Source organism: Nuphar pumila, chromosome 17 (assembly GCF_984573655.1).
Source record: "Nuphar pumila chromosome 17, dmNupPumi1.hap1.1, whole genome shotgun sequence".
Taxonomy (NCBI): Eukaryota; Viridiplantae; Streptophyta; class Magnoliopsida; order Nymphaeales; family Nymphaeaceae; genus Nuphar; species Nuphar pumila.
The window spans coordinates 30,008,896-30,035,734 of NC_143265.1; the positions used below are offsets into that span (position 1 = coordinate 30,008,896).

The following is a 26,839-nucleotide window of genomic DNA, read 5'->3' on the forward strand; positions in this document are numbered from 1 at the left end:
CTGCAATTGTTTTCAAGTTGAACAGCATTCTATGGGCAGCAGATCAGGAGATCTGCCAAGTCACTTTAAGGAAAGTGATTTGGCATCCTCACCGTTCAAAATTTGCATAATGACCGTGGGGTCCTCGTGGGATGAAGCAATGGACAGTGAAGATGTACGGATCACCTGATCTGCTCTCCATTCTATGCCAGTGTGCCACCTTATGCCAAAATACAATCTTTGCTTTAAGGCTGCATGGCTTGTTAGGGAGTAATTGAAACGAAAAATATCCGCAGGTTCTTTTCAATCTTACATGAATCCATAGTCCTTTACAGGAGTGACAAATGTTTTCATGCGCAGTCATTACAAAATCTTCAGCGATCACAATCAAATGGGAGGTTCCGCATGATTTTAGAAAATGATGGCAAGGAAAAAAGCCAAGTGGGCTGTGAAATTTAAAACATAATTCTTTAAGCATAAATAGTTGGCAACTTGCCTGCCAAAAGCCCCATCCAGATTTGCATTGTCTAAGATAATTCAAAATGTACTTGCAAGCAAGTTATGAAGAGAACATTCTCCGGCGCAACTTTTCCTGGTTTTGCCATTCTGGATCATACCACCAAGTTGGTGTTGCAAGAATTTCCTGCTCAAGCCAATCCCTCCTTACTTCTCCCTTACTACTAAAGTTTTCAAGGAATGATTCCCATCTATCCATGGCTCGTGTTAGCCGGACGCTTTTTCTTCGCACAAAAAGAAACCGGATATAATCTTTTACGAGCCTGCTGAATTCCTCCCCATTTATGATGTAATAATACTGCATAAATAGAAGCACATATTAACATCAAACTTGTACGGCTAGGCTTCAGTGACATGCCGCAACAATCTAGACCTTATCAATACTCCCAGTTTACTTGCCTGTCCAAGACAGCAGAATCTCCTGTTTAGAGGAGCATCTTATGATGCACAGCTGTATCAATGATCCCAGACATCCCCATGGCACCCCATGAAAAATTTTCAGTATTTTGTACTCCCAACTGGATAAGGGTAATGTGAAAAGTTGGGAGTTTCAGAAAATATAATCAACATAGCCCCAAAGGTTTGGTGGGAACTTAGAATGGAAGCAAGTCTCATGCAAATACATGGTTTAAAGTAATATTTTTCTGCACAAAGGATCAGCAGGTACAAAGCAACAGTAGTGTCAATAGTATTGCAGCTGCTGCATTGGTACAACAAAGTACTTCTAAGAATAGGAAAAACATCACACAAACACGAACAAAATCTAAGGAGCACGTACTTCTTCAAAATGAAAAGCACAGTATTTCTGCTAAAATTTTCCATACTTGGAAATTGTTTTGAAGAAATTGCTTCTCCTCAAAGGATTGAGATTCCTTCAAAGCAAGACAGACTTACTTCAAGGCATGTTCTCCTTTGTAATCCCATCTACCTTCCATTACAAGGAAGCATCTATAATGGTTTTCTATATTGTTCACCTGATTTGCGTTCATGCTCCCAAATATTTCCAGTTGGATTCATCTGATGCTTCCTAATAACTACCGATTTCTTTTCTCTTGCATTCCAAGGTCGTCTCAGAGCTATGTCACATGGTTACAGATGCAGGAGCGGGACACAATGGGGATTCACTTGTTACAATTTGATAACTTTTAATAATTAGGACACAAGGACACGGCTGTACACACACATAGATGTATGTATGTGTCTGTCTGTATAAAACAACAATTCTAAACCGCTATAATTAGGAACATCAAGTAATGAAATGTAATGTAATTGATGAAAAAATTTAAAAGAAAAAGAATTCACTTAAATATGAAATAGTAAATAAGATCATAAAAGAAAATATATAAAGTTAATGACATAATGTTGATTGTCTGAAACAGGTTTGACTGTGCCCATGAGGTGTTGTGTCATGCCCATGAAGTGTCCGAGTGTCATATAATCTCAGGGACTTTCAGCTTTGCACTTTAGTAGTAATTAAAAGGAATCTGAGTCTTCCCAACCATGACTTAAGGCCTTTCAAACCTAAGACCCCTCTGAAATGATGGGGTGGCTCTTCTGATCCAGCAACAAATTTGACTCAATTGGTTAGAACTCAAATCACCAAGAAGTATTCAGAAAGAACGACAATTTCAGCTATTTTGAGAAATATTTCTTGATTTTTACATCTCAACTAGACCTAAAGCTATGCCATTAGTAGTAGAAATTGACACCAATATTAGCAAGCAGACCAAATAGGTCATGAAACAAATGAAGCATATGCTTACCAAGAACATAAATCCAAGAGCTGCGAGGATCACTTGCAGAAATTCATCAAAAGCCCCTGCAAATCCTTCATCCTCTGGTCCACCAGAACCATCACCTCCTCCACCTGTTCCCTTTGCATCACCACCATCACCATCATCTCCAAATTCTATCTCTTTCATCCTCTTCTGCTCCTTTAATACGTCCTGCACAGTCAGTTCCTTCTTGATCCTACCCATTAACTTTTCTAGCACTTTCAATGGAGAAGCCTGAAAAGCAATTTCAAATCATAACAAGATTAATGAAGAGGGAAGCCTTCAACCAGTAGTACCTAAGCATAGGCAATTTCATCAGAAAATTTGTTATTCAACCTATAACCCAGAAAACAATATCCTAAAAGTTGTTTCAGAATTAATGTTACAACATGGCTGGGAATCAGATAGTAAATTAACACATAAACAGTATGATATATGTTGAGAGTTATTATCGTGAGGGGTTTATTGGAAATCAGAAAAGTTATCAGGTGGTCTTGTTTATATTTTAACTTTTAATGGTCTCTTTTGTAATTTTCTTTATTGACCCTAATCACCACTTAAGGGTGATTAGGGCTAATCGTGAATAGACTTTATCTTTTCTCAAACCAAGTTGCAACATGGTATCAGAGCCTCTCGTTCTTGGGAGAATCTGACGCCCTTTATCATAGTTTCTTTCTTTCTTCTTGTCTCCTCCTAGCCTATATCTAGTCTGTGCGATCTTCCTTCTGATTGAACCCTAGGTTCTTTCCTCTGTCTCACGACCAGGGATCTGACTAGTTCTGCATAATATGCAGATCTGATTAGACACCCTAGATCGTGTGTTCCTCTTTTTCTCCTTGTTGATGACGCCTCAGTAATATTGATGGATCGTGGTGCATCAGATCTACCATCATGTGGTGATTGCGTGGAGCAGATCTGACATCATGATCATGTTGCATCAGATCAGCAATCATTTTGTGATTGGGTGGAGCAGATCTGAGATCGTGCAGTAACTAGATGTCGTGTAGCATGGAGCGTTGATGTTGGATCAGATCTGAATGGTGTGGCTGACTGACTGTTGCTCGTATCAAAGTCGTGTTGATGTGGTAGGCGTTAAATCTGTAGTGCTTGCTGTCGTTGGAATCAGATTTGCTCGTATCAGAGTCGTGTTGATGTGATAGGCGTTAAATTTGTAGTGCTTGTTGTCGTTGGAATCAGATTTAATCAGATCTGATTAAATTTTTGTTGAAGTTCAGATCTGAAATCAATTTCTGTTATCTGAAATTAATTTTTACAGTGGTGATCAGATTTATTATCTGGATGGTGGCGTCTGTGATATATATATATATATATATATATATATATATATATATATATATATATATATATATATATATATATATTGCAAGACAGGGATTTTATTTCAGGTGGAATCTATTTCTTTACTATCAGATTGCTTGTGATTATTTTCTGGTTATTATTATTATCCTGCTCATTGGCTAGCTACTGTCAACGCTGAATACCATGGCTGAAATAAAGTCTAGGGATGGTGAACAAAGGTCTGAAGTGTCTGCAGAGTACAAAGCTTTTGTTAATCCCTTCTCTTATGGGTCGTCCGTAAAGCTGGACGACAATAATTATGAAAGGTGGTCGAGGACTTTTATGATGTCTGTGTCAGGACATTGTCGAAAACATATTCTGTTAGAAAAAGAACCAACAGAGAAAACTGAGAAATATGCCACATGACAGGAAGATAATGACATTGTTATGTCTTGGATTATGAACAGTGTTCAACCACATATTGCAGACGGCTTAATTTACTATTCTACTGTAAAGGAGATGTGGGATTCATTACGTGACGCGTACTCTCAAGACAAAAATGTCAGTAGAATTTTATAAGTTAAGCAAGAGATATTTCAGCTGCAGTAGGGTGACCAGAATCTTTCCCAATATTATGCATTAGTTAAATCAGCCTATGAAAGGCTCAGCTCTGTTCGTCCTCCCTGCTGCATATGTCACATGGGTGCAGGTGCAGGTGCGGGTGCGAGGGTGCGACACTTTCAAAAACCTAGGGTGCGGGGGTGCAGCTAGGGGTGGCAATCGGGTCGGGTTGGCGGGTTGGCGTGTCAGCATACCTCAACCCGAACCCGACCCGTTTATTAAACGGGTCAGCTGTGGCAAACACGAACCCGACCCGTTTAATAAACGGGTAACCCGACACGACCCGCCAACCCATTTAATAAATGGGTTGGGTCGGGTAAACGGGTTTTCAGGTTCGCGGGTCGGGTTGGCGGGTAGGCAGGTTGGCGGGTCGGGTTGGCGGGTCGGGCAGACGGGTTGGCGGGTCGGGTTGGTGGGTTGACCCACCCGCCTAACCCGTTTATTAAACGGGTCAGCCGGGTTGGCGGGTTGGCATACCCCCAACCCGAACCCGACCTGTTTAATAAACGGGTTACACGGGTCGACCCGTTTATTAAACGGGTTGGCTTAAGCCCAACCCGAACCCGCCTAAGAGGCGGGTTGGCGGGTCGTGTCAGAAATTGCCACCCCTAGGTGCAGCAGGGGCAAAAATGTAAAATATATATATATATATATATATATATATATATATATATATATATATATATATATATTTGAAGCTTTAACAGTTAATATTGTCATAATATCATTCATCAATCATCATTGATGCAATATATCAACCTAAATATCAATCAAATAAGTAAAGCAATTACATAAATCAACCTAAATATCAATCAAATAAGTAAAGCAGAAAAGAACTAAATTACATACCAAAGTATATCCTGATGAAGTAATTGATCTTAATAATTTTCTTCTTTATCATCAAATGCATCATTAGAAGGAATATTGGGCTCAGTTAAATCCATGTTTGTTATGTTGAAATCATGTTCTCCCTCGAAGTCACACTCTTCTGGGTTTACATCCCAAAATTTGGATGTTCCTTGTCTGCGTTATAAACTCAGTTTGAAAATGTTAAATACAATACAAATATATTTAAATGAAAAACTAAGAAATAATCAAATAACTAAGAGAGCAAATTAGTACATGTATTCATCATTGGTTCGCGAAAGTAATCGAAGATTTGAATGAACATATACTAAATCCTCTGCACGCTTGCTGGTGAGTTTGTTTCTCTTCATGTTGTGGATTTGAGAATATGTGCTCCAATTTCTTTCACAACAAGATGAACTAGCAGGCTGCGATAGCAATCTTAATGCAAGACGTTGGAGAAGAGGTGTTTCTGATCCAAATGTTGACCACCATGTGATAGGATCTATATTATACTCTTCTCTCACGAATAATGTCGGTCCATATAATCTCGAAGATGAAAATTTTTCAAACTCTTGTGTGACTTGATGTAAAAGATATGCTTCTGGAAAAAGTCTTGTCATACACATATTTTTATGTCTTGATAGCTCTGGGTCTAAATTTGGAGGGATACGACCAATACCACCAGCCTGCCACTTATTTGCATAATATTTTGGATTAAGAGAATGTGTCATGCAATGCAAAGGAGTGTTGCTCTTATCCCATCTTCTGACTAAAATTGAATGAATATGATTAAAAAAATTTAAATCATCCAATGCAGAATTTTTTTCTTCATGCTTGAAAACTATAACTTGTATTTTTTCAATCATATTATCCCACATTTCATAAACTCTGTGAAGCATGGGCTTATCCTTATCAACTTCTCTTAACATTTCCCAAATAAGTTGCGTAAATTGAAGGAAGTATATCACTCTGTCTTAAATCTCATCATCAAGAATAAATTTTTTAATTTCTTGAGCCTTAATATCATCATCAACACGATAGAATGTCCAATTTTCATCAGTCACCATGTTAATCAAAGCATTATTCACTCTTTTAATCATCTTCACCATCACAATGATGGATGCAAAACGTGTTTCAGCGACCTTCAACAATTTCAGGTCAGAATGCCTATTAAATATAGCATTAGCACGATGGTGGTTAACAACAAAATTCCTAATGCTTTTGACATTTCTTTCTAAATCTTCAATCCATGAATATAAAGCATATGCTTGTAAATTTTCTTCTTCTTTGGGGTTGCAGATGCTCTTTAGGGCCAGATTTAAGTTGTGTGCTACACAGGGAGTCCAAAAAATATAAAGGTACTCACTCTCCAAACTCAACGCTGAACTTTTACAAACTGGTGTGTTGTCTATAATGATTTGTACAACTTTCTGATCACCCACTTTGTTTTACTTCTATAAACAATCCCTTCAAATACTCTGCATTTTTATATTCCCCAGATGCATCAACTATTTTCAAGAATATTGGGCTACTAAGCGAACAAGCAATGAAACTGATCAGTGGATGCTTTTGAATATTTGTCCATCCATCAGACACAATAGAAACTCCATTTTGCTCTCATGAATATTTTTTAATCTACACAACCTCTCCACATTTGCCCTCTCTTCTGCAAGAAGTGTGGTTCGTGTTTTTTCTGAACTTGGAGGCACATAGTCAATCAAATTACAATTTGCCAAGGATGTTACTAAATCCTTCCAACAAGGAGTTTAGCCGCATTAAATGGGAGTGGACTAGAATAAAAATACCTCCCAACTTTTCTATCCAATTCTTCTCTCCCATATGTATTGAATGTTGCTTGTATCGTTCCTCTACCTCCTACATTGACTTTTCTTTTTTTTTCAGCATCTTGGTGGCTTGCAAATGGCATACTAACTGCACAAGAATCGGCCATTACCTTTCTCTTCTCATATTCTTCTTGTATTTTCTTGTATTGTCTTCGCATTGCCTCGTCAACTTTTCTGCATCCTGAAATGCCATGTCCTAGTATCTTTAACAAATGAGTATTCACTCTTGTGTAAGACCCAACAAAATCTCTTACAAAGAGCTTGCATCGAAATCTCTTGTTTCCACCACCTCCTTCTCCAGTTTTTGCAAGTTTATCTACATGTACCCATAGTGGCCCCACATCATCAATCCCACTACAACGATCAGCAAAACTAGCAGCAGAACTCACATGTTGGGATGAGGATGACGCAAGTCCTTTTCCTTTATCCGTCATTTTTATCCTAAAAACATAAAAAAAATACATTCAAAATTTCAAATCAATTATACAGGCATTATCTTGATATAAAATATATATATAAAATTAAAAGCAATGAGGGGGGATCTGCCCCTCCCCTGCCAAAAACAGGGAGGGACTCAACCCCTCCCCTGAAATAAGAGGGAGCAGGGACGGGGGCTCGATCCCCACCCCTGCCGAAACCGAGGGAGCAGGGGGGGCTCAGCCCCTCCCCTACCGACCCAACAAGAGAGCGAGAGGGGGGAGGGGCTCCCCTGCCGACCCAACAAGACAGCGAGAGGGGGGGCTCAGCCCCTTCCCTGCCAAAAACAGGGAGGGGCTCAGCCCCTCCCCTACCGAAAACAGAGGGAGCAGGGGGGCTCAGCCCCTCCCCTGCCGATCCAACAAGAGAGCGAGAGGGGGGGCTCGGCCCCTCCCTTGCCGACCCAACAAGAGAGCGAGAGGGCGCAGAGGGGGCTCGGCCCCTCGAGAGAGGGTACGTACCTGCGAAAGGAGAGGAGGAGCCTAGGAGGTGGCGCGGGGGCGTCGAGGCATCGGTAGGAGAGAGCTCGAGCTGAGCAAGAGAGGAGAGGAGAGGAGAGATTATTGTCCTAATACTCCTTTTCATCGGGGATTTTTTTTTAACGCCGAAAAGTAGACGAAAATGACCCTGGGTGCGTTGACCGCACCCGGTGCCGCACCCGCGTCGCGTCGCGTCGCATCAACGAGGGTGCAGCACCTGTTTTGCCGAGTCCCTGTGACTTAGTTTGTTGCACTAATCATAAAACCCATTAGGAGCAGACTATGGTGCCTCATTTTCTATCAGGATTATCTCCTGATTATTAAAATATGGATCGGATATGGATCCAGTAGAGGATCCATATGGTTCACGTGTATGTTTATATTGTAATGTAATATACATTACTAACACAGGGTAGTTTTGTCCATGTAAAAGAATTGTAAACCTATTTATCTTAATGATGTTTTAGTGCAGCCACAAAAAAAGAAAAAAGATTGTGGCTACCGATTCCCAGAAAAGAACGAGTTCTCTTCTCTCTCCTCTCCCCTTCCATTCCTTCTCGGATTTCTCAACAAAGTTTGCCAATCAGAGGCAGTTTTATCATGGTATCAGAGCGGCGCAGCTTTTGGGCATGAAGAGTTGTCAAGACTTTGCTCCGTCAATGTGAAAGGTCAGCTTCCACTCATCGTCGACAGGTCACGTTATTATTTTTCCTTTTAACGTCATCATCTGTCTTCTTCTTCTACTTCTATTTTCACTTGCTGAGTTCCCCTATCGCAGATCTGAAACATATTCAGATCTGCTGTCGTCCCTTCTTGTTGCCTCCTTCCTTTCATGCAAAAGCCGAGTTCCTTTCCAGTTTCATTCTCATATCACGTGATCTGCCTAGTCACGTCAATCGGGTTCCATCTTTTCCTGCAAAAGACCAGACTCGCTTTTCCTCTCATCTGAATATCGCATTACTGTTGGTCACATCGTTTTATCGTTTCTGGTTCCATTCATCATTTCTGGTTTTCCTCTCGTTTTCTTTCCTTCTCCACCTGTTTTTCGAGTTTTCATTCTTATATCACGTCTTTTTTTTTTGGTCTGGAATTTACCTGTCATGCCTACCCCATTCTCGTTCATTTTACCTGCCCGAGCTCTAAATCTGTTGTTCACGCCTGCCCCTTTCCCGTTCCTTTCATCTAAATATTATCTCAGTTTTACTGTGAGTTTCACACAGTTCTGAAATCATATTTAAGATCAGTTGTTTTTCGTCTCCCATTCATTTTCTATCAAGTTTTTTTGTCTACACTCACAAAAATATATTTATCTTGTCATGACATTGTTTTCTCTGTGCCGATTTCTGTCAATTGTGTCAGCTTTATGATAAAACAGTCCAGTTTCAGCCAGTAGTGTCTTTCTGTTTAAAAAAAAAAAGGATTTTTGTCAACAAGCTTACAAATGGATACTTCAGCCAATTCGGGTCTTTCTTCCAATTTCCTGGGGCAGCTAGTTTCGGAAAAGCTAACTACAAACAACTATCTGACTTGGAAATGGCAAATCGCCCCTTTTATTCGAAGTCAAGATCTTTCAGGTCACTTGGATGGCTCCACTCCAATGCCTCCAGAATTTATCACAACCGAAGCCAAAGAGGACGGAGGATTGCCGAATATTATTCACAACCCTGCATTTGTTACTTGGATGAAGCGCGATCAGGCCCTCGTCGCGTACATCACTTCCACATTGTCACAAGAAGTATTGATTTTCATTCCTGATGATTGCACATCTAAAGTTTTGTGGGAGGCTTTAGCTCAGACCTACTCTCAGATATCAGAGACTAAAGTGTTGTTTCATAAACGTGAATTTCAGATGTTAAAAAAGAGGGCAATGAGCATTATTGAATTATTAAATCAAGTCAAAAGCATCACAGATCAATTAGCCATGGTTGGGTATCAGTGTCAGTTAAAGAAAAGGTGCAGCAGACACTGAATGCCCTGGGATCAGAGTATCATGTTCTTGTTACCTCTTTATTATGCTTGCCTACGTTGCTCAGTTTTGAGGAATTATGTATCAAACTCTTTCAGTACGAGATGACTCTGAAAAGCATGTCTGATGCTTCAGCAGGACAATCACCTACACATGAGGTTCTTGCCACAGGGATGATAGATGATCGTGCACAAGGAGGACGTGGCAGAGGCAGGGGAACTACAATCCAGGGTGGACGTGGGCTACTACCTGCACCAAATTCCACTGTCAGTTTTTCAAAGAATGTTCCCACATGCTACCAGTGTAACAAACGAGGTCAAATCAAAGCCAACTGCTAGTTCAAACCACAAAATCGGAATAGAACGCCAAACAATAGAAATGTTGCTACATCAGGAACTGCAGGTACATTTCGGGTCAGTGATGATGCTAAGGATCTTCTCTTATCTGTGATGGCCAACTTGAATCTGAAACAGAATGATGATGGAATATGGTATGTTGACTCTGGGGCAGCAGCTCATGTCACTGGCAATGCAGGTAAGTTCTCTACTTTGACTCCTTATTTTGGTAAATCTAATATTGTAACTGAAGATGGGACTCACCACCCTATTTCAAACATAGGCAACGTCGTCATTCCTTTGTCTGAGTCATTCATTCTTTTATCTGATGTTGTTCATGCACCAAATATAAAGAAAAATATTGTCTCTGTTTCTAAGCTTGTTGACTCTACCAATTTATTTGTTGAATTTACTCCTACTTCTGTCTTTGTCAAGGATCTTCAAACAAAGAAAATGTTCGCTAAAGGAGAGCGACGTGGAAACATGTATGTCTTCAATGAAGATCCAGCCTCCAGTGTCCTGAAGCCCAAGTCTGATCATGTCTCTAAAAGCGTCCTAAGTATATCCAAATGTAATAAGCCAGATCTCTGGCATTCTCGTCTTGGTCATTGTGGTCAAGTCTTTATTGAAAAGTCAGTGTCCAATGGTTTTCTTTCAGAGTTTGTTTCACCTTCATTGAAGGATAAAATGTGTCCCAGTTGTCAGGTCTGCAAAAGTTATGTACTTCCTTTTCATCAAATAAATAAAAGAGCTTTCATGCCCTTTGAGATAATATGTTCTGATGTTTGGGGCCCAGCCCTTAATCCTTCCTCTTCTGAAAGTAAATATTATGTATCTTTTATTGACAGTTTCTCTCGTTTTACCTGGATATTCTTTATGAAACATAAATCAGAGGTTTTTCTTATTTTCCGTCACTTTCATGCCTACGTTAAAACTCAATTCTCCCAAAATATTCAAATTCTCCAATGTAATGGAGGTGGTGAGTATTCTTCCAAAGAATTTTTAGATTTTCTCCAAGATAATGGGATACATCGTAGAGTTTCTTGCCCGTACACTCCACAACAAAATGGAATTGTTGAACGTAAACACAGACATATTGTGGAAAGTGCAATGAATATGATGCATGGTTGTAACTTGCCTATTAGTCTTTGGACAGAAGTTTTTCACACTGCCACTCATGTGATAAATTGTCTTCCTATGCCTATCATAGAAAATCAGTCTCCCTATTATGTTCTCTTTGGTGTACATCTTGATTATGATGAGTTACGAGTTTTCGGATGCACATGTTATGTACATATTGACAAATCCATGAGAACTAAATTTCAGGACAAAGCCTCTATATGCCAATTTGTAGGTTATGCAGATGAACACAAGGGCTACAGGTGCTATGACACTGCAATAAGAAGATCAGCATTTTCAGAAACATTGTATTTGATGAAAATAGTTTTCTGGAAAATAAAGAAAATCACAATCGTGAACATGGTGACGCAGTTGCTAATTGGTATGATCCATGGCTTAGTGTTGAACTTATTTCACATGCTGCTGAACATACCATTTTGGCTCCTGAAAGCATACATGATGAGACGACTTTAGATAAGGTATCGGAAACAGAATGTTTGAGGTACAAAGGAAATGTCTATACTAGGAGACCCAGAGAGCAAACAGATGCACCTGTTGGAGAACACGTGGCATTATTCAATAACAGAGAGACACCAAGAAGATCAGGCAGGATAAGAAACCCTATTGAAAAATGGGTGAGTTATGATAACTTCTCTATGAATTTTCAGATCTTTCTATCCAAGATTGAAAAACACGAGGAACCACTTGGGTTTTGTCAAGTTGTTCAATCTAACAAATGGATTGAAGCAATGAATGAAGAGATCGAGGCACTTCATGAGTGTCAAACATGGGAGATAGTTGGTCATCCCCCAGATAAAAATATTGTTGGCTCAAAATGGGTGTATAAGATTAAGTATAAACCGAACGGTAGCATTGAACGATACAAGGCACGTCTTGTTGCCAAAGGTTTTACTCAAGAATACGATCAAACTTATGATAGAGACTTTCAGCCCAGTGGTGAAAATGGGAACTATTCATATTATCTTTGGCCTGGCAATTGAACATGGGTGGACCCTTAGTCAGCTTGATTTTAAAAATGCATTCCTTCATGGGGATTTAAAAGAAGAGGTCTACATAGAACAGCCTCAAGGTTATCTAGAGGGAGACCCAAAAGAATATGTATGCAAATTAACCAGAGCATTGTATGGTTTAAAGCAAGCCTTCAGGTCATGGTTTGAAAGCTTCTCCTTAGAGATTCAGAACCACGATTTCATTCGTTCCCAACTAGATCATTCTCTATTCATATACAAGGATGGAACCACTATGGTTTTCTTACTTATATATTTTGATGATATAGCGATCACTGATAATGCTCCAGACCATATTCAACGAATTAAAGTTTTACTAAGTATGCGATTCAAGAAGAAAGATCTTGGAGAACTAAGATATTTTCTTGGTGTAGTGGTGGACAGACAGGATGAAAAAATGTCATTAACTCAACACAAATACACTCTTGATCTTCTAGCCAAAGCAGGAATGACAGATTGAAAACTTGTGCCTACACCCAGTGTTGTCAATCAAAAACTCAGTATTTGTGATGGTGAGTTATATCCTGATACAAGCAAGTATCGCAGTTTAGTGGGCATGTTACAGTACCTTACCTTTACTAGACCAGACATTGTATATTTTGTAAATCAAGTATCTCAGTTCATGCATGAACCAAAGACTGGTCACATGGATGCCGTCAAACGTATTCTTCGCTATCTAAAAGGCACGGTGGGTGATGGACTCACATATGTACAATCTTCATGGGTGACACCGAAACATGACATATTGGCCTATACAGACTGGGCAGGGGACCCAGATGAAAGGAGGTCTGTTTCAGGATACTGTGTTTTTATTGGAAGCAATCTCATCTCATGGAGTAGCAGAAAACAGAAAGTTGTGGCGAGATCTAAGCACAGAGGCAGAATATAGATCTATGGCAGCCACCACAGCAGAAGTGACCTGGATTAGGCATCTACTTACAGTGATGGGAGAGAGTATCTCAAGTTCGACTCTCATGTGTGATAATAGATGTGCTATACAAATTGCGTTCAATCATGTTCATCACAGTCGAACCAAGCATATTGAGATTGACCAACATTTCATTAGACAAAAGGTAGCAGACAAAAAGATTGAACCAGTTTATGTGTCTTCAGAAGACCAAGTCGCTGATATGTTCACAAAAGGTCTCACAAGTAACCGTTTCTGGTATCTGAAGAACAAGTTGCACATGGTTCACTCCCATGCACAATTTGAGGGAGGGTATTAGAATATGGATCGGATATGGATCCAGTAGAGGATCCATATGGTTCACGTGTATGTTTATATTGTAATGCAATATACATTACTAACACAGGGCAGTTTTGTCCATGTAAAAGAATTGTAAACCTATTTATCTTAATGATGTTTTAGTGCAGCCACAAAAAAAGAAAAAAGATTGTGGTTGTCGATTCCCAGAAAAGAACGAGTTCTCTTCTCTCTCCTCTCCCCTTCCATTCCATTCCTTCTCAGTTTTCTCGACAAAGTCTGCAAATCAGAGGCAGCTTTATCACTGATTACTCAGTAGCCAAGGTGCAAATGCTTACTGGCTCTAAGTGTTAAAATATAGCTTGCGTATGGATCTGGATCCAGATCCATACGCATGGTATGTTAATGAAACACATGTTGTTTTACTTTCATTAATGGCATCCTTGTAATATCTCTGATATTACAAGGATAGTTGTATTCTTGCTGATTATATAATATGGTTAGGGCTTGGAGGTCGAGCATTGTGAGCCGCCCCAGCCATTGTGTTCTCTCTCTCTCTCTCTCTCTCTCTCTCTCTCTACCTGTTTCCTGTTAATGCTATAGCAGATATGAAATCTGATATGGTATCAGAGCGTAGGCCATCCTGTGCGTGAAGACCTTCTGAAGCAGCGTATCCTCTTTCAGCGTGAACAGCAGCCTGATCTTCCCCAGCGCATCCTCTTACAGCGTGAACAGCAGCGTGATCTTCCCCTTCTGAAACAGTGTACCCTCTTTCAGCGTGAACAGCAGAACTCCCTGTGCTTGAAGAAGTTCTGAAATAGCGTGATCTTCCCTTGTGCGTGAACAACAGAACTCCCTTCTGCGTGTTCCACCTGACAGCAGTAGCATGTTCATCCTAACAATGTTTCCTCCTCTTCTGAAACAGCAGAACCCTCTTCTGCGTGTTCCACCTGACAGCACTAGCGTGTTCATCCTAACAGCGTTTCCTCTTCTGAAATTTCTGGAACAGCAGCATTGTGTTCCTCCTTCAGCGTGAAGACTCTCTGGAATAGCAGCAGCGTGATCTCCCCTTTCTGAAACAGCGTTTCCTCCTTCGGCGTGCTCATCGACTGTGTTCATCCTAAGTTCTCTCTTTTCAGCGTTACTCTATCATCTGTGTTGGTTCTCATTTTTTTTTTTTTCAAATCAGTTCTGATTCCTTAAATTTCCTTTCCTTCCTTCATTGTTGTTTTAGTGTTCTTTGTGCAGCCTTGCTTGGTCGTACAAGTATCTGCCTTATTACAGTGTTTCTGATTAATTGAGTGATCTTAAATCTGTTTATTTCTTTTCATTCATCTTGTTTGCTCATTCATTATTCTACTGATATGGATTACTCTTCGTCTTCATCATCCGGTCCCTCTGCCAATTTCTTGAGTCAGCTTGTTACAGAAAAACTTACTCATTCTAATTTTTTGACGTAGAAAAGGCAAATCCTTCCTTTTATACGAAGTCAGGATCTCGATGAACATTTGGATGGTTTAGTCCCTATACCACCACGGCTTATTTTGCAGGAAACCAAGGATGAGAAAGGTGACACAATTACCATTTCCATTAAGAATCCAGAATATACAGTTTGGAGGAAGCGGGATCAGTCTTTAGTTGCTTATATTACGTCAACACTTTCTCAAGAAGTGTTGGTTACTATTTCAGATGATTGCACTGCGGCGGATCTGTGGAGCAAACTGTCACAGACTTACTCTCAGATATCAGAATCCCGAGTTATGTTCTTAAAAAATGAATTTCAAAGTTTGAAGAAAGGCTCCATGACAGTCATGGAATACATAGGCCGCTTGAAGAGTATTACTGATCAATTGGCTGTTGTTGGAAGTGCTATTGCAGATAAAGATAAAGTTCAACAACTCCTCAATGGATTGGGTCCTGACTTTGACATGTTTACCACAGTTTTATCATGCCTTCCTCACTTGCCCACTTTTGACGACCTCCAAGCGAAACTTCTCCAGCATGAGATGGTTATGAAGCAAAGGGCAGAAGGAAATGAATCAACTCGTCCTCATTCAGTTTTGGCCATGGACACTTCTGTAGGTTTTGGACGATGGAATGGAGGGCATCAAGGAGGCAGAGGCCGCGGACGTTTTGGGCAGGGAGGACGTGGCATCTTGCCTACACCTAATATTTCAGGGGGTTTTAACACAGGGAATCAGAGGAGAGTGCCCACTTGTTTCCTATGTAACAAAAGAGGACATCTGAAAGCTGATTGTTGGTTCAACCTACAGAATAGAGGAAAAATAAACAAAATTGAAAATAAATCCGCTACTGCTGTGGACACAAAAGGGTCATCCACAGATGTGCAACAACTTTTGTTATCAGCATTGTCACAGATGACGATCAAGCAAAATGAACAAGGCGAATGGTATGTTGATTCAGGTGCCGCCACGCATGTTACGGGTAATGCGGGTAAGTTATCTCACTTATTGCCTTATTTTGAAAAAGGTAGTATAGTTACGGGAGATGGAACTTATCACTCCATTAGCCATACTGGCAATGCACATATCCCTATGTCAAAGTCCTCACTTCACTTGTCGAATGTCCTTCTTGCTCCTAATATTAAAAAGAACATTGTCTCTGTAGCTAAACTTGTTGACGATATGAATTCTTCTGTCGAATTTACTCCCTCTTCTGTTTATGTTAAGGATCTACGAGCGAAGGAGACGTTCGCTAAGGGGGAGCGACAAGGAAACATGTACGTCTTCAAGGAGATTCCTTCAGTGTCTTCGTCTTCAGTCCCAGTTCTCCAGTTGAAGTCGTCCAAGCATTATTCAGTGTCTTCGCCTTCAGAGTCTTTGTTTTTTCCTTCATTGGCAGTTTTTAATTCATCTCATTGTAATAAGCCAGATATTTGGCATAGTCGTTTGGGACATTATAATCGAGGTTTCGTTAAAAACCTTGTATCTGATGGTCTCCTTCCAGAGTCTAGTTTATGTTCATTTTCTGATAATAATAATAAATGTTCCTCATGCGAACTCTGCAAAAGTCATGTTCTTCCTTTTCATATTATAAATAAAAGAGCTTCAAAGCCATTTGAGATTATTTGTTCTGATGTTTGGGGACCCGCACCTATTCCTTCTCTTTCTGGCAGTCGTTACTATGTTATCCTTATTGATTCTTATTCCCGTTATACTTGGATATATTTCTTAAAACACAAACATGAAGTTTTTCAAATATTTCGGGAATTCCATTCGATGGTCAAAACAAAGTTTGCTTGTGATATTGTGCATTTCCAATGTGATGGTGGAGGAGAGTATTCATCGAACGAGTTTATTGCCTTTCTTCGGGATAAAGGAATAAGTCGACAGGTTTCTTGCCCTCATACTCCTCAACAAAATGGGGTTGCAGAGCGGAAACACAGGCATATTGTTGAGAGCGCGATGAGCATGTTACATGATAGCAATGTGCCCGTTAGTCTCTGGACAGAAGTTTTTCACACATCTGTTTATATCATAAATTGTCTTCCTATGGCACTTTTGGATCGTAAATCTCCCTATTATACTTTATTCGGGCAACATCCCTCTTACGATCAGCTGCGTGCTTTTGGTTGTATATGTTATGTACATATTGATTCATCTCTGCGAAATAAATTTCAGGACAAGGCTGTCAAGTGCAGATTTGTTGGGTATGCAGATGAATACAAAGGTTATCGATGCTATGATCCTACTACAAAACGTATTAGGACCTCCAGAAATGTTGTTTTTGACGAACAAAATTTTCAGGTCAATGACTCTGCAGCGGTGCCATCTCGAGAATTAGAAGTATATGATCCATGGATGAGCGCAAATCTTTTTGCTAATACAGGAGAAACATGTCAGACAAGTTGTCCTTCCTTCGACTTGAGTAGGGAGTTGAATGACTCACAAATACATGTTGAATCATCTCCAGTTGAGCCAACCCCAGTAGAACACTTCTCTGGACAGGTATACACTAGACGGGACAAAAATACAGAGCCGAGGTATGTGGAAAGCATCGCCAATGATCCGGCTTAGAGGCCGTCACGCATTAAGCATCCTATTCAACGATGGGTGAGTTATGAGACCTTCTCTCTTGATTTCCAGTTGTTTATGTCTCAGCTCACAAAACAGGCTGAACCCACTTGTTTTACTCAAGCTCTTCAATCCCATCATTGGACTGAAGCTATGAATGAAGAAATGGAAGCCCTTCATGAATGCCAGACTTGGGAAATAGTCCCTCGGCCAGAAGGAAAGAATGTAGTTGGCTCAAAATGGGTTTATAAAACAAAATATAAGCCTGAAGGAAGCATTGATAGATATAAGGCACCACTTGTTGCTCGAAGATTCACACAACAATATAGTGAAGACTACGATGAAACTTTTAGTCCGGTAGTCAAAATGGGTACTATTCGTGTCATCATATCCCTAGCAGTCGATCGAGGTTGGAGCCTTAGCCAGATGGATGTTAAAAATGCATTTTTGCATGGAACTTTAAAGGAAGAAGTGTATATGGAGCAACCTCCTGGTTATGCCGAGAAGGACCCTACTGCCTGGGTGTGCAAACTAAGGAAATCTCTGTATGGGTTGAAACAGGCATCCCGTTCCTGGTTTGAAAGTTTCTCTATGCAAATTCAGAGTTATGGTTTTAGAAGATGCTCTCTGGATCATTCCCTTTTTATTTGCCAAAAGGCGGACATTGTTATACTTCTTATATATGTTGATGACATTGTGATCACTGGGAGTTCAGATAATCATGTGCAAGGCATGAAGCAGTTTTTAATGAAAACTTTCAAAATGAAAGATTTAGGGGAGTTGAGGTACTTTCTTGGTGTGGAAGTTGACAGACAACAAGACACATTGACACTCATGCAACAAAAATACACTCTTGACCTTCTAGAAAGAGCCGGGATGACGAATTGCAAACCAGTCAGTACTCCTAGTGTATTACACCAAAGACTGAGCTCTAAAGATGGTCATCTTTGTGTCAACCCTACAATGTATAGAAGTCTCGTGGGAATGTTACAGTACTTGACCTTTACCAGACCTGATATAGTTTATGTTGTCAATCAGGTATCCCAGTTTATGCATGCTCCAACGGAGGGTCATATGGAAGCTGTGAAGCGCATTCTATGTTATTTAAAAGGAACTATAGGAGACGGACTTGTTTATCGCAAGAACGATAATTTGCATAGAGGACATGAACTCATCACTTATACAGACGCAGATTGGGCAGGGGATCCAGATGAGAGACGATCTGTCTCTAGATATTGTGTATATATTGGACACAATTTAGTGTCCTGGAGCAGCAGAAAACAAAAGGCAGCGGCACGATCGAGTACAGAGGCTGAATACAGATCGATGGTTGCAGGCACGGCAGAAGCCACATGGATTAGACACTTATTGAGTGATCTTGGGGAGACAATTACTCGATCTTTTCTTCTATGTGACAATCAAAGCGCAATAAACATTGCATGTAATCCTATCCAGCATAGCAGAATGAAGCACATTGAGATTGATCAACATTTCATACGGCAGAAAGTCGAGATGAAGGAGATAGAACTACGTCATGTTCGAACAGAAGATCAAGTGGCAGACTTGTTTACCAAGGGGTTAACGGGACGTCAATTTTGGCTATTGAAGAGCAAGTTGTACATGATCCAAAATCACGTACAACTTGAGGGAGGGTGTTAAAATATAGCTTGCGTATGGATCTGGATCCAGATCCATACGCATGGTATGTTAATGAAACACATGATGTTTTACTTTCATTAATGGCATCCTTGTAATATCTCTGATATTACAAGGATAGTTGTATTCTTGTTGATTATATAATATGGTTAGGGCTTGGAGGTCGAGCATTGTGAGCCGCCCCAGCCATTGTGTTCTCTCTCTCTCTCTCTCTCTCTCTCTCTCTCTCTCTCTCTCTCTCTCTCTCTCCTGTTAATGCTATAGCAGATATGAAATCTGATACTAAGATCCCTACTCTAGCTGATGCCTACAACCGATGAAGTTGTCTTGCTGTTACCCTTCCTCCGCCTCATGGGGACTCTCAGACTTCAGCTCTTGTTGTCACTGGTGGACGAGGGCATGGTTTATCTAGTTCTTCCAGAGGCAGAGGTCGTGGAAGAGGCAGTGGAGGTCGTAGTAGGCTTCAGTGTACATATTGTGGCAAGCAGGGGCACCTTGAGGATCGGTGTTGGGATAAGAACCCTAGAAGTCGCCCTTAGAGCTCATTATCGTTCCCCAAAGCAACAGCTCAGGTTGTCTCTTTCATCACTGAACTTGTGCCTACTTCTTCAACCAATACGATTACTCTCAGTCATGCAGAATATGATCAGCTTCTTTCTCATAGTTCTGCATGTGTCTGCCTCTACTGTAGTGACTGATGTGGCATGCTTTGCGGGTACTCAGGTGGATGATGGGGGTAAGATATGGATTATTGATTTTGGCGCCTCTCGACACTTTTGTGGAGATTCACATAGTTTCTCTGCACTGGTTCATACATCTTTCCCTCGTCATGTTAAATTGGCAGATGGTAGATTATCCCCAATGGTGGGGCAAGGAGATGTGCATCTTATCCCTACATTACGGATTCAACATGTTCTCCATGCTCCACAGTTTCCTAAGAATTTATTATTCGTAAGCCAACTTACAAAAGAACTAAATTGTCGAGTTATATTTGACCCGGGTTCTTGTGTATTTCAGGATTTGCTGTGTGGGAAGAAGATTGGTGGAGGCCATGAGGAGGGAGTTTTACTCTCTTACATAACCAGTTGGAGTAGCAACTTCGTGTGTGAAATCGAGTTCTAATTCCTACCAATGGCATCTCAGATTGGGTCATCCTTCTCTTTCCAAGCTTCGAAGAGTCATTCCACAGGTCTCTCCTACAGCGTCCTTTCAGTGTAAAGCATGTCAGTTGGGCAAGCATCATCGTAATTCCTTTTCTTTAAGTCAGAGTTGTTCTAGTCAAAGTCCTTTTGATTTAATTCATGTTGATGTTTGGGGGCCTAGTCGGGTTCCTAATAGGTTTCAGTCCAAGTATTACCTTATCATTGTTGATGTCTACTCTAGAGTGTCTTGGGTCTTTTTAATAAAGGAGAGATCTGAAGTCCTGTGTATTCTCCAATCTTTTATTCTTGAAATAAAGACTCAATTTGGTTTCATTGTTAAAATTGTTCGCACTGATAATGCTCTTGAATTCAAATCTAGTAAACTATTACAATTTTATAGGGATAATGGGATTCGCCCCCAATTTTCATATGCCCATACGTCTCAGCAAAATGGGGTAGCTGAAAGAAAACATTGATACCTTTTAGAAGTAACTCGAACCCTTATGATTCAAACAAACATGCCAGCTTCTTTTTAGGGAGATGCCCTTCTTACTTCCTGTTACTTTATTAACAGAATGCCTTCTAGTGCTCTTAATGACAAGATTCCTATGAGACAGCTTTATCTTGATTGTTCTTTGTTCAAAGTTGCTCCTAAGGTATTTGGTTGTGTTTGTTTTGTGCAAAAACTTGGACCTACTAGGGACAAACTAGCTACACACGAAACTAAGTGTGTCTTCCTTGGGTATCCAAAAAACCAAAAAGGGTACAAATGTCTTGACCCCATTGCTCGTAAAGAGTATATCAGTGCGGATGTCACATTCTTTGAGACCATTCCTTACTTCTCGTTGTGCGCATCTCGTGTGAATCCTGATATGTCCAAATCTTTTCCCTTACCCATTCCTTTGGAGTCAGTTCCTTTGTTGCCTTCATTATGTTCTGATCCATCTTCAACTCGGTTCCATGATCCTCCATTGGTGTATACTCGCCGTCAAGCCTCCTCTTGTGGCCCTTCATCATCTTCTTCTCCTGCAGTCAGTGATCCTGATCATGTTGATGATTCTAGTGCTTATCCTGATGATCGTAGAGCAGATCCTGAGATCGAAAATGATTTGCCCATAGCCCTGAGAAAAGGCACGCGTCAGTGTACTCTGCACCCAATTTCAAAGTTTGTGTCCACAGAAAGGATTGGAAAGAGCATGCAAAACTTTCTATCTGCTTTATCTGCCATCTCCAATCCTATCAATCATCAACAGGCTTTATTAGATCCTCAATGGAAACAAGCAATGCAAGAAAAAATGGACGCCTTGATTTCTCAAGGGACTTGGGAGCTTGTTGATCCTCCTTTTGATGCCGACATTGTTGGTTGTAAGTGGGTGTATACTATTAAATATCATTTTGATGGCACTTTGGAGAGACACAAAGCTCGTCTAGTCGTCAAAGGCTACACCCAAACATATGGGGTAGACTTCTTTGATACTTTCTCTCCCGTAGCCAGAATGGGCACTATACGCTTAGTTATTTCTGTGGTTGTTCATCATGGGTGGAGTATGACTCAGCTTGATGTGAAGAATGCTTTTCTGTATGGGGATCTATCTGAGACGGTTTACATGCAACAATCGCCTGGCTTCGAACGACAGGGGGAGTGTGGCAAAGTGTGCAAACTCAAAAAGGCAATATATGGCCTAAAGCAAAGCCTACGTGCATGGTTTGACAAATTGTTTGAGGTGATGTCTAAATTTGGTTTCCAGAGGTCACCATCAGACCATTCTTTGTTCATAAAGAATAGCTCTAAAGGTTTTGTGATTATGGTTGTTTATGTTGATGATATAATTTTAATTGGAGATAATGAGCAGGAGATTTCAAGCACCAAGGCATATCTGCAGAAATACTTTATTACAAAGGATTTGGGTCCTCTCAGGTACTTCTTGAGAATCGAAGTAGCAAGAAATAGAAAAGGTATGGTTTTTTCTCAGAGAAAATATGTGCTTGATCTTTTACAAGAGACAGGGATGCTTGGTGCAAAACCAGCCACTATTCCCATGAATCCTAAACTACTCTTGTATAACGAGCAATCTGAGGCAGTTGATAGTAAGTCCTATAGGACTCTCATTGGTAAACTTCTCTATGTTACTATAACTAGACCTGACATATCATTTGTTGTTAGCAAGTTGAGTCAATTCATGGATAAACCAAGAAAAGTTCATTGGGAGGTAGCTATAATGGTTCTTAAATACCTGAAGACATCTCCAGGAAAAGGTCTATTGTTTACAAAAGGGGCAAATCTTGATGTGGTTGGTTATACTGATGCTGATTATGCAGGGTTTGTTGATGATAGGAAGTTTACTACAAGGTTCTGTGTTTTTGTTGGTGGCAACTTAGTTTCATGGAGAGGCAAGAAACAAGTTGTAGTAGCAAGATCAAGTGTTGAGTCAGAATATAGGGTCATGGCACAAACTGCTGTTGAAATGATTTGGATAAAATCTATGCTTACCGGATTGGGCATAAAGGTTTCTCTGCCTATGAAGATGATGTGTGATAACAAGGCAGCCACGTATATTGCTAATAATCCTGTATTTCATGAGAGGACTAAGCATATTGAGATAGATTGTCATTATATTCGGGATATGGTTCAAGTGGGAAATATATCAATTGTTCATGTTTCTTCAGAAGATCAAGTAGCTCCTATCGCAGAATTCTCAAAGTGTTGTAACAAGCTGAGCATGATTGACATCTATGCTCCAGCTTGAGGGGGAATGTTGAGAGTTATTATCGTGAGGGGTTTATTGGAAATCGGAAAAGTTATCAGGTGGTCTTGTTTATATTTTAACTTTTAATGGTCTCTTTTGTAATTTTCTTTATTGACCCTAATCACTACTTAAGGGTGATTAGGGCTAATTGTGAATAGACTTTTTATCTTTTCTCAAACCAAGTTGCAACAATATACATGAACTACAAGAATTGTGATCACCCACAATGACAACATTAAATAGACTGTTAAAGAAGAATAGCAATTCAACAGTAGCAAGATTCAAGAACAATATATTATACAAGATCATAGACAATAGCAATGCAAGAACAATATCTCTTGCTCTATTCTTACATCAGTATTTGACCTCATAATTTTGAACTTCCTGCTGATAGATTTGTCACCTAAAAGAGATCGCAAATCAGATATACAAAATACTGAAAGCTACCTCCACATGAAACTGCCTGACATCTTAACAACAGACTGTGGGCTGTGTAGTTTGTATAAAAACAACTCACTGTTTTAAGGAAGATAATATTTTACACATCGAAAACTTTAAACCATTTTACAGTAAGGTTCTTGCATGGTAATTTTTTGAATGATGATTTGATAGATCAGCAGAAAACACTCTTTCACAGAAGGCAATACCTTCCAGATAGCTATTTTACAAACTCACACATCTCTCACAATAGGAAGTTGACCACAATAAGGGTATATGAAGAAAAAATACCTCATTTTCTTTCCCTGGATTTCCTCCACGACCAAACACACATACTGGTGTGCATCTCTGGCTCCTTGATGCATCACAAACTAGTCTTCTTTGAGCTTTAAGAACGTGGATGTGCTTGGTTGCATACCTGAGTGACTTTGAAGCTGAAAAGAAGCACACAGGACCTTTGATCCTCACATGAGGCGAGCAAGCATTAATGTGAAGAGAAGTCATCCTTAACTCATGCTTAATTATGCAACCAACTAATGACAACAAAGAAAAGAGAGTGGCTTCAATGTGCCTTTACAGGTAGATCTGAACAATAAGAACTTAATAGTAAGAATGTGCCAGTAATCTCCAGTTGAGTAAAAAACAGAAGCCCAAAGAATAAGATGTAATAAATTAACGTACATAATCACAAAGATTAAGAGTTCATATGCACATATTGAGGAAAGGTTATTCCTACAAAATATACCAAAAATATGAGCCTTCTTTTGCCCTTAGGTCAAACTCTAAGGGTGTCTTTGAATGCCTCTGTTCTTAAATGCTGAAAGAAGGGTTTAGGAGAGGGGACCTAAATCATGCCTATCTTTGACCAAAAACTCAGGTTGGGTCAACAATCAGCATTTGGATAGCTCAGATCATCGCGTGGGCCCATGCCATATCCAATTCCTCATATATAAGATCTGAACATACAAACACTCCAAGAGAATATTGTCACAAGTAAAAGCACATAAAGGCAAGGGATCACCATAATGATGAGAAATTTTAATCAAGAAGAGGTTGGGCAAACGAAAATAATGGGAAAGAAAAACGGGCTTTTCTGCTTACCGATAGAGCCAACATATGGTTAAACATGCTAAAACCATAGTCATAGATATCAGCGATATTTTCAAAATATCGCGATATTATCTCTGTATTTTCGATGAATGATATTATAGGTAAAATATCGCGATATTTTGAAAATATCACGATACTTTGAAAATATTGCCAATTTGATGATAGCGTGGTATTATCGTGAGAATATCGTGATATTATCAATTATTGTTACTTTTTTTATTTATTTTCTACATCTTAAGCATGCTTTTCTACTTTATTTTGCATTTTTTACTTATCTTTTTATTATATATGTATTTTATTATCTAAACATGATAGTTTCTTACTTATTTTTGTTATTTTTAAATATTTTTTATTTTTTTAAGCCCTGAGATCTTCCAGAGATATTTTTGAGATTTATCACCAAACCTATAATATCGAGAGAAATAAACTCGCCAAGATATAGCCGATACTGATATTTGTGACTATGGCTAAAACACATGCATCTAACATAGTTGTCGGCATCAGTCTCATCGTTTTCCAATGAGGTATTCCCTTAGGAGATTTGAGAAAAAATCTTCAAAATATAAGAAACAAGGAATAAGAAAATATGTTCTTCAAATATAAACATAAAAAAACAAGTAATTTTCTAGAATGCTGAATATATTTAGTAGTTTTTTTTTCTTTTCTTTCAAAAAATAGAAGATACCACAATATTTTCAAGAAATGTAGGCCATGTAGTCAAAAGCAGTAGGCGGTGACTAGGCAGTGAGCCCTTAAAAAGATTAGTCGAGGACTAGGCAGTATCCCAATTAAAAGAATATAAAAAAATATACAAAATATATAAATGAACTGCTAAAATTAATAACAAACATGTATGCAACATAAAATTAATCAACAATAAGGAATAGACAAAGAATAACATGTATGCTATATATAACTAATAAGATCAGCTTATTAAGATGTATTCATGTATATATCAAATAAGTACACATGCTTTCAGCCAAGCAACTAAGAAAGTAATCTGTAAACAACAAAAATCATGTTTTAACATCATCGTGCATTGAAAAAAAAAAGAATATGCTAAACAGAAAATTTCACAGAAACATGCATTTATCGAAGCACGCAAACAGAAAATTGCTACCACAAAATTCATAATATAGACATAATTCAGAAAGCAAAATTCATAACATGCTTACATGACCATAAAACTTACATATATATAATCTCTCTTTCTCACTCTCTCTCTCACTCAGCCGGAAAAGAAGAAGAATGAGAAGAGAGGAACAGAGGAGAAAAAGAAAAAGAAGAGGGGTGACGGGAGAGGAAAAGAAGGGGGTTGAGAGAAGAAGGGGAGAGAAGAGGGAAGAGCTGGGGGGTGAGAGAGAGAGAGTCGTACCTGGTCTGGCTCCCCTTCTTCTTCCTCGTCGGCAAACGAGAGAGAGAGAGAGTAAAAAGTCCAGAAAAAGGGAGATTGCGGTTTAAAACACTCCCCACCCACGGACCCCCACCCCCTACACACCCTTACCCCTTACTCTTAACTCCTATCCCAGTTCCTAGATTCCAAACAGGCCCAAAAATTTATCCCCCACCCCACCCCCTTTTCTAAAGTTTTCTTTTTCAAAATTTATTATGCTGTCATTTTTAAGTACTACATAGACCCAAAAGACTAGGCGCTGAACCGCTTAGGGCGACTAAGAACGGCTTTTAACTGCACAGAATGTAGGTTATTGGTGACTATGGTATCTACCATCTCGCAAAATCTCCATGACAGGAAATCCATAAACACAGTCCACAACTTTCGAACATTATGTGCACAAAGTGGGGCTCCCCTTGTTTGGTAGGAGCTGTTAGTGCACGTCATGTGTGTGTGTGTGTGAATTTGGCATTTTTTTTACTAAAATAATCATGGCGAAGTTCAGTCACCTACGCAGAACAAAAATTTATAATAACTTATCATAAATAGGTATAAAAAAAGTTAAATAAAATTTATTACCATGGCTAGAATGTAATCTCAACAAAAGTACAAAATAATCGGTCACAATGTCTCCATAGAACTTGGATGCAAAGTTTGATTTTATGATTCCATTAATATTAAAAAAACTATTTTACAAAAAGAACCAAAACGTGCAACAATCGTATAAATTTCGAGAAGAGGCAATGCAAAATGAATCATTGGAAGACCCACCAACGTTCACTAAATCGGCGTAAAACCACTGAAATTCTACTTGGTCATATCAAACCC

The 26,839-nt window shown here is 39.5% G+C and overlaps 1 protein-coding gene across 1 annotated transcript; it reads right to left on the bottom strand.

Annotated features, from left to right (window-relative positions):
• Positions 1-425: 425 nt before the first annotated feature.
• Positions 426-26,806, bottom strand: LOC149811851 (uncharacterized). The gene is made up of 4 exons (XM_089993349.1): positions 26,783-26,806; positions 23,800-24,041; positions 2,259-2,504; positions 426-793 (listed from the first exon to the last, which is right to left on the bottom strand). Exons 2-4 carry the CDS (start codon positions 24,010-24,012, stop codon positions 539-541), a joined length of 714 nt encoding a protein of 237 aa, XP_089849475.1. The 5' UTR covers positions 24,013-24,041; positions 26,783-26,806; the 3' UTR covers positions 426-538.
• Positions 26,807-26,839: the final 33 nt, after the last annotated feature.